General features: G+C 46.5%; 1 protein-coding gene across 1 annotated transcript; it reads right to left on the bottom strand.

Moving 5' to 3' along the window:
* Positions 1-360: 360 nt before the first annotated feature.
* ZNF425 (zinc finger protein 425) lies at positions 361-11954 on the bottom strand. The gene is made up of 4 exons (XM_036862760.1): positions 11849-11954; positions 8134-8260; positions 4529-4639; positions 361-2286 (listed from the first exon to the last, which is right to left on the bottom strand). Exons 1-4 carry the CDS (start codon positions 11912-11914, stop codon positions 410-412), a joined length of 2181 nt encoding a protein of 726 aa, XP_036718655.1. The 5' UTR covers positions 11915-11954; the 3' UTR covers positions 361-409.

Genomic DNA, 11954 nt, shown 5'->3' with positions numbered 1-11954 from the left:
CTTGCTGGCACCTTGATCTTGGACTTCCAGCCTGTAGAACTATAAGAAAATAAATTTCTGTGGTTTAAGCCACCCAGTCTGTGGCATTTTCCTATGGCAGCCCCAGCAGACTAAAACACCCATAATGTAAGAAACTTTTGTCACAAGAAACTTTATTACAAAAAAGAGGGGAAAAAGGCTAAAAAAGGAGCTCTAACCTGACTCTCACATCAGGATGACTAGCGCCTTTCACAAAAAGCCTGCTTTCCTCCAGTCTCTAGACGCTGTGCCTGGATTATCTGGAACCTTCGTCAAGGAGCCCTCACGACCGCCTGCTCCGTGCTGGCCAGTGTGGCTGAAGCATGTTGGGTGAACTTTTCGTCCTGCCTCAGCCAGAGCCAACAGAGCCACTGGCCCCACCGCAGAGCTGTCACTGCTTTTGGAGTGGAGTGACCTCAAGACTGAAGGGCTGCTCCCTGGCGTGCACGGCAATGTGGGTGTTGAGCGCCCCCAGGTAGGTGAAGCCCCTTCCACACTCCGCACAAGAAAAAGGCCTCTCCCCGCGGTGACGGTGCAGATGGGTCTCCAGACTTCTCTTCTGGAGGAAGCTCTTGCCGCACTCGGGACACCCGAAGGGCTTCTCGCCGCTGTGCGTGTGCAGGTGCGCCTTCAAGCTTCCCCGGAGGCAGTAGCTCTTGCCGCACTCGGGGCACCGGAAGGGCTTCTCGCCGCTGTGGACGCGCACGTGCTCCGTGAGCCTGTACCGCTGAGCGAAGCTTCGGCCACACGTCGCACAGGGGAAGGGCTTCCGGCCGCTGTGCTGGAGCAGGTGGCTCTTCAGGTTCCCTCTGAGCCGGAAGCCCCTGTCGCACTCGGGGCATCGGAAGGGCTTCTCCCCGCTGTGGACCCTCGCGTGCTCGGCGAGCTGGGACGGCTGAGCGTAGGCCTTGCCGCACTCGCCGCACGCGAAGGGCCGCTCGCCCGCGTGCCACCGCCGGTGCAGCTTCAGGGAGGCCTTCCAGGAGAAGCTCCGGCTGCACTCGGGGCACCGGAAGGGCTCGGCCCCGCCGTGGAGTCGCCGATGCTCGGCGAGGTGCGCGCGGCGGCGGAAGCCCCGGCCGCACTGGGCGCAGGAGAAGGGCTTCTCCTCGGTGTGGACCTGGAGGTGCCGCGTGAGCCCCGAGCGCCGGGGGAAGGTCCTTCCGCACCGCTCGCAGGGGAACGCCGTCTGCCTGGCGTGGACGCGGCGGTGGCGCGCGAGCTTCGAGGGCCGGGTGAACCCCCGGCCGCACTGCCCGCAGAAGAAGGGCTTCTCCTGGCTGTGCAGACGCTGGTGCGCCTTCATGGCGTTCCTCCAGCAGAAGCTCCGGCCGCACTCGGGGCACCGGAAGGGCTTCCTCCCGCTGTGCCGACAGAGATGGGCCCGCAGGCTGCTCTTGAGGCGGAAGCTTCTCTGGCACTCGGGACACCGGAAGGGCTTCTCCCCCGTGTGAACTCGGACGTGTTCGGTGAGCTTGCTCCGGTGGGTGAACTTCCGGTCACAGTCGTCACAGGAGAACGGCTTCTCTCCGCGGTGTGCCCGCTCGTGGGCCCTCGCGGCCGCCTCCCCCGAGGGGCCTCTGCCGCCCTGCGGACCCTGGGAGGGCGTCCTCCCGCTGTGCACCCGCAGGTGCTCGGCCAGCTCGTCCTGCTGGGTGAACCCCCGGCCACACTCCCGGCAGGAAAACGGCCTCTCCCCTCTGGGCGAACACACATGCTTGTTCAGGGCGGTTTTGGACCGGAAGGGCCTGCCACACTCGGGGCCCGGGCGAGCCACCTGGTGCAGGGCCAGGCCGCACCTGACACAGCCGCTCTGCTCGCACACGCCGCGCCGGAAAGGCTGCTGCTTACACGGGACCGGCCGGGGCCAGCTTAGCTCCGCCTTCCCCCTGGACTTGTTTTTGTGCTTCGGATATTGACAGGACTGGCCTTCGCGGTGGTTCCTTTTGTGCTTCATAAAGTCTCTCTTTATCTGGAAGACCTTGCTACAGACAAAGCAGGAATGAAGTCTCAGCCCTGGTGGAACTTCCAGGTGATCTGGGCTTCCCATTGGCTTATGCCGTGGATCATTCTTGTCCTGATTAGATGCTGTGATGTCGAGGTTTTTATTTAGAATCTCTGTTTCTTGGAGACTTGGGTGTTGTAAGGCGGCTCTTTGATCTGATAAAATCTTTCTTTCCTCCTTGGATAAGGGAGCACAGAAGCCCTGCTCTTGGAGACCATTTAAATGGCATTCCTCCTCTTTTGCCCGGAGAGTTCCCTGGTCACCTGGAGAGACAAAAAGGCCCACCCTCATCAGTGATGGGTCTGCGGGGTCAAGGACTGTCTTCACATCACTGACAACATGGGAAAGAGACTCCCGTTGTCCCCATTACTTTGTGAATCTGCCTACCACAGGTGAATTATATTGAAGTTTAACTTGGATGTGCAAATCCTTTCATCATTTGTTAACAGAAGGCTTAACGTGAAAAAAATGGCAGGCAAATACATTTTGTGAGCCTATGAGGACCCTCAGAGGCTAAGCAGAACTTGGAAGAAAATAAAAATGAGTTACTCTGAGAATCTGACCATTTCATTATAATATTTCTTTAAATCTGTGAAATAAATAGCACAATATTTAAGTAGGAAGGCTTCAGGTCATATTCTTGCACCCTTCCACCACAGATTTCAGGAAAAGTTTTCTGAAGAAATGCTAATAGGAAGTATCTTTCCTAGGAATGTCAAATGGCAATTTACTGAATTCACAAAGAACACTGTGGAAATAATTCCCTTTCCCAAGAAACTCCGAATTATAAGAAAGTCACTGCTGTTCCCAAAGTAAAAGCCATGATGGCAGGGAACAGAGGGAGCTGACTTGGCACCTTATTCTCACCCACCACACCTGGAGAGGACAATTCCCGACAATCACCTGAGCTGCTATCTTCCAGAACACCTTTTTCTCCCTCATCCTGTTGCAGTGGGTCACATAGCTCTCCTTTTTTAAATCTCTTAACCTGGGAGCAAGCCTCACCTATCAGGCTTGCCCCAGAGCAGGACTCTGATTCTGCTCTGAGGTCATCTCAACAACAACACAGATGTTTCCAACTAGATGACGTCATTTACTAAGTTAGCACCCACAGCTTTTGCCTGGACCATGAGAAAAGCATACTTGCCTGTCTCCTTGAATCCTATTTCTCATCACTTACTGTTTATCCCAGGCAGGGGAGTAGTTGTGTTACTGGGTGAGTACCACCTGGTACAAAGGAAACATTTGTTTTTAGGGACAGCCACCAACGTTGTTCATTCTTTGGTACTCAAAAACCTTTCCAGGCCCTTTCTGAAGGATGAAATTAAACTCCCACCATGGCATTTTTGGTCTCTGATACCAATTATGTGCCACCACTGCCACCCCCCATCTTCCACTATGTCCCACAAATAACATTCAGCTATACTCAGCGCCTTCCATTTTCTAAATATAACAGGATTGTTCCCACCTCTAAGCCTCAGCTCATGTATGACCCCTGTTGAATCTTCTTTGCCTTACCAAATATGCCCATTCTATGCTATTTAAGTCCTAATTCCTTTAGAAGTCCTCCTGGGATATTGCTGTCTCTCCTCTGCTTTCTCCTCTAAATCCCTATAGTGCTTTATTATCATTGCCACTTACTATTTATAAGTTGTATACAGTCTTATTTTATAGTTGACTAATCCAATAGTTCAATATAATTGACTAACCTAACTGCCATGTCAGTAGGTCAGTAAGACAGACAATAAACTCTTAGAGTGGGAAAAGATATATATATATATATTTCTCCCAACCCCTGGCCTATGTAATATGTGACATAGTCCTATGAACATGGTAGGGACAATACTGATTAGATGAGTGAATTAATAGATGGTAGCAGTGAAATGAAGCCCTGGGGAATTCTTTTATCCTCTGATGGAGCTAGTCACACACTCCCTGGGTTTAAATTCCCTCTTTTTCAGGAGAGTCCTTGATACCCAGAGACTTAGTAGATCTCCATTTAGTAAAGCATTAACATACTCTAAAAAATGGCACATTCTCTTAAATACTTAAAGTATTAATATATTTAAAATGTTTTCCTTATGATACAAGGAATTAAAAAGTAATCCTTCAAAAGGAATAAAAAAATCCCAAGTTCTAAAAATCTGAACAATAAAAAAATATATTGTACAAAATTGGAAGGCTTCTCATTTCTCTGTACACAAATGGACATGATGATGTGATGGGGAAGACGGTTTTTCCTCAGGACTGGACAAGTGGATCCTTTACTGTTCTCTTAAAGGCAGTTCTCATTTTCTGTTGTTTTTTTTTTAATGAAATATATACAATTTCCTTCTTTATAAAAGTAAGACATTCTTATATTTGCTACCAACTTGAGTGAAAAAAAAATAACATTCTTCATCAAAATAATATTTCTTATTCACTACGTCCTGCTGACTCTGCAGAACGATTAGCAAACAAGGCTAGGAGAATAAATGAGCCAGGCCCTCAAATCCATCTACTCACCAGAAAGGCCAAGTGTCATTTGTGTTTTCTCTAAGTGTCCTTGGTCTCTGATTAACAGCATTCTTCCTTGTTCCATCCAGGTGATCAAATCTGGCTTTGAAGAAATACAGCCTGCAGAGAGAGTCCACACAGACTCAGTCTGGGTTTCCTGAGTACTTGACTAAAAACAATTTCAGTTTTTAATTTTTAATTTTAATTTTAGTTTCATGGCTGACCTTGATTCCTGGAGACATGAGATCAATGTTACATTAAAAAAATGGAAACCCTTGAAATTACATGAATAACTGTTAAATGTTCCCGACAATATTTCACAAAATTAAAGGAAACAGATAGGTTGGGGATGATGAGGATCCAGGCAGAAAGTATTCAAAAGGGATCATTATGAGAACAATGTGAGTAGAATAAAAAGCAGTCAGAGGGGGTCAAGGAGGGAACCCAGATGACTAAACTTTTCTGATTAGACTCTGCACATCTAAGGAACTAATTACTGAGGTGCCCACATTCCTTCTAATATTTTATTTATTTATTTGGTTGTGACACATCTTAGTTGCAGCAGGCGGACTCCTTAGTTGCAGCTTGCGGGCTCCTTAGTTGTGGCTCACCAGTTTGTTAGTTGTGGCATTCGAACTCTTAATTGCAGCATGCATGTGGGATCTAGTTCCCTGACCAGGGATCGAACCCGGGCCTCCTGCATTGGAAGGAGGATTCTTTACCACTGTGCCACCAGGGAAGTCCCGCCCACATTCTTTCTTGATCAATGTAATGAAGGAACCAGGAGGCTGTTGAATGACAGTGATTATGAAGAGGTGGAGAGTAATGTGTCTAATGACATCAGCCTGGAGGGAAGAGGGGTTGTTACAAAGTAGTGGAGGGATTTTAGAAGATGCATCAGATACCCTGCAGTGGTGTCACCTATGGCTCAGCCCTTGGATCAGTGTTTCTCGAAGTGACCTAGTTACCACCAGCATTAGCAGCACCTGAAGTACTTGTTAAAAACGTAGATTCCTGGGCCTGAGCCTGGACCTGCTAAATCCTAATCTCTGGAGTTAGGATCTGGACATCCTGTAAAGAAAATCATTTGCAAATAATACTGTTTGGTTTTTAAAATTTGGGAAAATCAGACTGGATTCTCCAAGCCCAAGGATTGTGATAACTCAAAACTCAACACTGGGCTTCCCTGGTGGCGCAGTGGTTGAGAATCTGCCTGCCAATGCAGGGGACACGGGTTCGAGCCCTGGTCTGGGAAGATCCCACATGCCGCGGAGCAACTAAGCCCGTGAGCCACAACTACTGAGCCTGCGCGTCTGGAGCCTGTGCCCCGCAACAAGAGAGGCCGCGATAGTGAGAGGCCCACGCACCGTGATGAAGAGTGGCCCCCACTCGCCGCAACTGGAGAAAGCCCTCACACAGAAACGAAGACCCGACACAGCCAAAAATAAACATAATAAATAAATAATTAAAAAAAAAAAAAAAAAACTCAACACTGGATCAGCACAGGGCTGTAGTTTCTCCTACCCTACTGGCCTCAGTCTCCTTAGCTTGACCCTAACTGTTGGGGTGTCCTGGGGACAGCTGGGGTGTCCTGTCCTATTGACATATTCTCCCTAGATGATCCCAACTAGCCCTGTGGTTTAAATGTCATTTATACAATGACGCCAAATGTGTGAATCCAGTCCTGATCTTCACTGGAATTCCAGCCTCGCATACTCAATTATCTACTTTATATTTCCATATAAATGTTTAATAAGCATCTCACACTTAATGTGGCCAAAACCTGCTCTCTCCCAAGCCTTCCTCATGTCAGTGAATAAAACCACTGCCATCGGGGCTTCCCTGGTGGTGCAGTGGTTGGGAATCAGCATTGCTAATGCCGGGGACATGGGTTCAAGCCCTGTTCCAGGAAGATCCCACATGCCGTGGAGCAACTGAGCCTGTGCTCTAGAGCCCGTGAGCCACAACTACTGAGCCCGCGTGCCACAACTACTGAAGCCCACGTGCCTAGAGGCCATGCTCTGCAACAAGAGGAGCCACCGCAATAAGAAGCCTGCGCATCGCAACGAAGAGTAGCCCCCGCTCACCGCAACTAGAGAAAGCCTGTGTGCAGCAACAAAGACCCAATGCAGCCAAAAATAAACAAATTAAATAAAATAAATTTTAAAAAAACAAAAGGCATTGCTCTTTAAAACAAAACAAAAAACACTGCCATCAAGATACTCAAGCCAAAAATCTAGAAGTTGGTTCTTCTTTCACCGGACTCCACTGCAAGCGACTGGCAAAATCTGGGCTGCTACCTCCAGAACATATCTGGAGACTGCCTCCTGCTCTCTGTCTTCATTACTACATTCCTGGTTCAGCTGCCACAAAGATTCACCAGTACTGCCAAGGCTCCTGGTTGGTCTCTCTCCTTTATTTCTACGCACTACAATTTATTTTCCACATAGCAACCCAAGTAATCATTAAAAAAAAAAAAGATATCATATTACTTCTCTATTTAAATCCCCCTATGGGAATTCCCTGGTGGCCCAGTGGTTAGGACTCTGTGCTTTCACTGCCGAGGGCGCAGGTTCAATCCCTGGTGAGGGAACTAAAAGCCCACAAGCTGTGTGGTGCGGCAGAAACAAAAAAAATCCCCCTATCATCTTCCCTTTATCTTTAGAATAAAATCCAACCCTGCACCTCAGCCTAGAGGCCCTTCACAATTCGGCATCGCTGCCCTTGCCGTCCTCTTCTCCCATCACTCTTGTGCTAACCCTCCGTGCATATGCCACAACAGCCTCACTGAGGTTCCCACAATGTACTGAGCTCATTCACTCCAACCTTTGGGCCTTTGCACTAGTTCTTTCTCTGCTTAGAATTTTCTTCCCCCTGATTTCACATGGTTGACTCCCTCTTGTCATTCATATCTCAGAGAGAATAAGTTATAAACCCCCGAAGAGAGAAAGAATTCTTCAGGTATACTGAGATCACCTATTAAATTGATAAGAGGAGAAATATTCTTAATGATACAAGACTGAGTTAGAGCAAGATGAGTAAGCAGTGAGGCCCAATCTCCCCAAATTTCTCTTCCAATCCACTTCCTGAGTACTTCCCTGGAGATATCTAAGTATCCCATCCCCCTGCTCTCTTCTCTCTCCCTTTACCAGGGAAACTTTCTTCCCTGTTGTATCCACGTTCTGCAATGTGTTGGGTCCTCAGCTTATTCTAATATAATAACTGTGTCCCCTTCATGAGAGCCTTAGTTCTTATAAGCATGTATCTCATTCAGGCAACATAAGCAGGCACTAAAGTATCAGTTAAAGAAATAAAACAACACACTTAAAAAAGAGAGAGGCAATTAGATTATTTTGTAATTCTAACTGTGGGAGAAATGGGGAAGGGTTGGAGTGGGAGATAGAGAATTCAGAGTGTTAACAAGGCTGAGGGGCACAGATATCACTGGATAAAAAGGGACAAAATTCCCAGGCCATTACAGGAAGTTAAAGAGACATTCTGAATGTGAATTGGGCACAGTATCATATTCAACCAGCCAACAGCCAATAAAGGGAAGAAAGCCTATTAGTATTAGGTTGGGTCCCAAAAAGCGATTCCTTAGAAACCCATCTTACCCAGGGAATCAAGGGTCTCATAATTGGTCTTCATTTCTTGCTGATACATTTCCTTCTGCCACTTCTCCAGGATTTCCCACTCTTGCTCCAAAAAGTATAAGGCCACATCATCAAATGCCATGGGTAACTGAAATCATAAACAGTACATACATATATTTTCATTTCAAGGCTACTATGTTTTTCAACATCCATGTCTTTAAGAGACAGGAAGGAACAGTATTAAAGTAGTTATCTCTGGATGGTGCCATGAACATAATAAAGGAGTCACAGAGGTCTATTGGAACTAAGTAAAGTGAATGAATGAATAGCAGGCCTTTGAGCACATGTACCATCTAAAGGAGGATACTTAACATAGCAGCAAACAATTACTGCAACGTAAGACTGGGCCAGTGTTGCCAGATATGTCAATTTTTAAAGTAACTTTTTAATTTTGAAACGATTATAGATTCAAAGGTAGTACAGAAGGGTTCCCTGTACCCTCCAGTTTACCCCAATGGTCACATGGTACATTATTATAGTACACTGTCAAAACCATGAAACTGACATTGGTAGTGTGTGTATAACTCTACGTGATTTCATCACATGTGCTGATTCATATAACCACCCTGCAATCATGAACAAAACTATTCCATGACCAGAGATCTCCTTTGGGCTACCCCTTCATAATCACACCCACTAATCTATTATCCATCTCTGTAACTTTGTCATTTCAAGACTGTTACAAAAATGAAGTCAGGGAATTCACTGGCAGTCCAGTGGTTAGGACTCCGTGAATCCACTGCAGGGGGCACGGGTTCGATTCCTGGTCAGGGAACTGGGATACTGCATGCCATGTAACGTGGCCAAAAAAAAAAAAAAAGTCATAGTATGCAACTTTTTGAAATTGACATTTTTCAGCCATCATAATGCTCTTGAGATCCATCCAAGTTGTGTTTATTGTTTATCAATATTTCATTTCCTTCTATTGCTGAGCAGTAGTCAATGGTATGGGTATACCACAGTTTGGTTAACCACTTACCTATTGAGGGACAATGTAGTTGTTTCTAGTTTTGGGCTATTACCAAAAAAACTGCTATAAATAATCATGTACAAGTTTTTGGTGGGGATACATTCCATTTTTCTGGGATAAGTGCTGAGGTCTACAACTGCAGGGTCATATGGAAAGTATATGTTTAGTTTTCTAAGCAACTATTTTCCAGAGTGGCTGAAACCTTTTACATTCCTACCAGCAATGCATGAGAGATCATTTCTCAGCATCCTCACCAGCATTTGGTAATGTTGCTTTTTTTTTTTTTTGGCCGCACTGTGCAGCATGTGGGGTCTTAGTTCCCTGACCAGGGATCGAACCCGCACCCCCTGCCTTGGAAGGGTGGAGTCTTAGCCACTGGACCGCCAGGGAAGTCCCAATGTTGCTATTTTTTATTTTCATTATTCTAATAGTTGTGCAGTGATCTCATCGTGATTTGAGTTTGCACTTCTCTAATGAATAATGATGATGAGCATCTTTTCATGTGCTTATTTCTCATCCACATATCCTTTTTGGTGAACTGTCTCTTCCTGTCTTTCGCCCATTTTCTAATTGGACTTTTTTGTTGTTGTTGTTGTTGAATTTTGAGAGTTCTTTATATATTCTAGATATAAGTCCTTTGTCAGATATGTGGTTTGCAAATATGCCCTCCTCCATCCGTAGCTTGTCTTTTCACCCTCTTAACAGAATTTTTCCCAGAGCAAAAGGTTTTAATTTTGATGACATCCAACTCATCATTTTTTTCTTTTATAGATTGTGCTTTTGGTGCCACATCTATGAACTTTTCACCAAGCCCTAGGTCCCAAAGGTTTTCTCCAATGTCATCTTAGAGCTTAACATTTTACATGTGGATGTGACAGTCCACATATATATATTTATATATATATATTTATTTATTTATTTTGGTTGCGCTGGGTCTTAGTTGCGGCAAACAGTCTCCTTTAGTTGCGGCTCGAAGTCTCCTTCGTTGCCACTTGAGGGCTCCTTAGTTGCGGCACGTGGGCTCCTTCGTTGTGGCATGCAAACTCTTAGTTGCGGCATGCATGTGGGATCTAGTTCCCTGACCAGGGATCAAACCCAGGCCCCCTGCATTGAGAGTGTAGAGTCTTAACCACTGCCACCAGGGAAGTCCCTGGATGTGACAGTTTTATGTGAACTCTCCTGATTTTGACATTTTGGCAACTAAAATTCACAATTTTAACAAGGAATGGTTAAAAACAAACAAACAGACACCCAAAACACACAGCTGTGAGCCACAATTTGTTCATGGACGTTTAATCTACAACCTCTGGTATGGACTGACTAACCAGGACCGCTCTTCCTGGAGGTTCGAAGGACAGATGCACTGTGACGATAGGGAAGGAAGAGAAGATACATAATTTAGCTTGTGAAGATTCCATTTCACTCCTTTCAAATTCTGTGCTACAAGTGTAGATGAGAGCCTACCAAGGCAAGTGCCGGGCAACTCACAAGACAGCTCGGGCTCTTCGCAAGCATATGAAAAATGTTGGTCCCAAATGCTACAAAGTAAACTCTCCCAATAAAGGAATCTAGGAAACTCCACAACCAGGGCCACTTGACACTTTCTGAAGAGAAGAGTTGCAGAGATAAAATTCCATCATCAAAACTATTACAGGCGCCCAAAGCTGAAGTATCAGCTAGTATAACAAACAAGTTTAAACTTGGTGTTGCATTTAAGGTGGGACTTTCAAAGAAATTCCTCTACTGTTTACTTGCAACTCACCCACGTGCTTTCCACTTACAAAAGACTTTTCTGTGAGCATTCTCACAATTAGCACTGAACTGCTCCAGTGAAAAGGAAAATCAACCAGAAAATGCTGATTTCTCCCTGCCTACCCCCAATAATACAACAGCCAAGAAGCTGACATCACTTGAGCTTTCTCTGTGGACTCAAACTTATAGCCAAAGAAGAACTATTACAAACCACCAAGTTTCATAGAACAGAGAGAGATATTCCAGGACGTTGAAGAGAGGCGGCCTGAAGAAATCTGAACAGAACTGGTACCTGCCAAGGAATGCTGGGGGAGAGGGGTGAGAAGCAGAAGGAAAGAAAATGCATTACATTAGTGAGATTATTAGGTAGGAAATCTCAGTGGAGATACAAGGAGAACTTGCATACTTAGGCAGGTTATACTTAATTGAATGTAGAGTTTCCTGGATTAGGCTTGGGATATGTCTTTCAAACTCTAAACCAGTGTTCAAATTTTCTATTAAATCACTAGAGTATTCGTGGTAAATCCGAATCAGGATAACCACCCAAACTGGTTAAGTTTTCCGTCTTTTCCTAGAGGAAGCAGTCTCCAGTCTTCTTTCAACTTTTCCTCATTTGCTGATGAAGATGTGCTTCTCTGAAACTCCATTTGTCAGCAGAGCTCAGAATGTGAGCCCAAGAGAAACCAGGACGTTCAGAGACCCCCGCACAGGACGGGAACAGCAGGGGAACTGAACGGACCACGAGCGAGACCCTGGGTTTCTCCACGGGGCCCCTTTCTCCCAGATCAACCTCACAACAACTCGAGCACCTAGACCGAGCCTTCTCCGGCCCGGGGTCGGAGCGCAGTCCTGCTTACAGACAATCCCCGGCCGGGGCTCCCACCGCCTCGCTCCCTGAACCGGGAGCCCACTCCAGATCGCGACGGGGCCCGCATCCTCCACGGCCCCTCTTACCGGAGCCGGCTCGGCCATGTCCGCTCGCGGTCCCGCCCGACCCCGGCCCCTCAGCCACCCCGGCATCCAGGCGACGCCGCGGCACCTCCCCTACGGCAGTCCCGCG

The sequence above is a fragment of the Balaenoptera musculus genome, chromosome 9, assembly GCF_009873245.2.
Source record: "Balaenoptera musculus isolate JJ_BM4_2016_0621 chromosome 9, mBalMus1.pri.v3, whole genome shotgun sequence".
Taxonomy (NCBI): Eukaryota; Metazoa; Chordata; class Mammalia; order Artiodactyla; family Balaenopteridae; genus Balaenoptera; species Balaenoptera musculus.
The sequence above is the reverse complement of the archived record's forward strand: the minus strand, read 5'-3'. Positions and strand labels throughout refer to the sequence as shown.

Excerpts from the sequence above, each read along its gene's own strand:
- ZNF425 (XM_036862760.1), bottom strand. The coding sequence starts at position 11,914 with ATGCCGGGGTGGCTGAGGGGCCGGGGTCGGGCGGGACCGCGAGCGGAC. Across the intron at positions 8,261-11,848 it reads ACATGGCCGAGCCGGCTCCG|TTACCCATGGCATTTGATGA; the intron begins GTAAGAGGGGCC and ends TTATGATTTCAG. Across the intron at positions 2,287-4,528 it reads AATGACACTTGGCCTTTCTG|GTGACCAGGGAACTCTCCGG; the intron begins GTGAGTAGATGG and ends TTGTCTCTCCAG.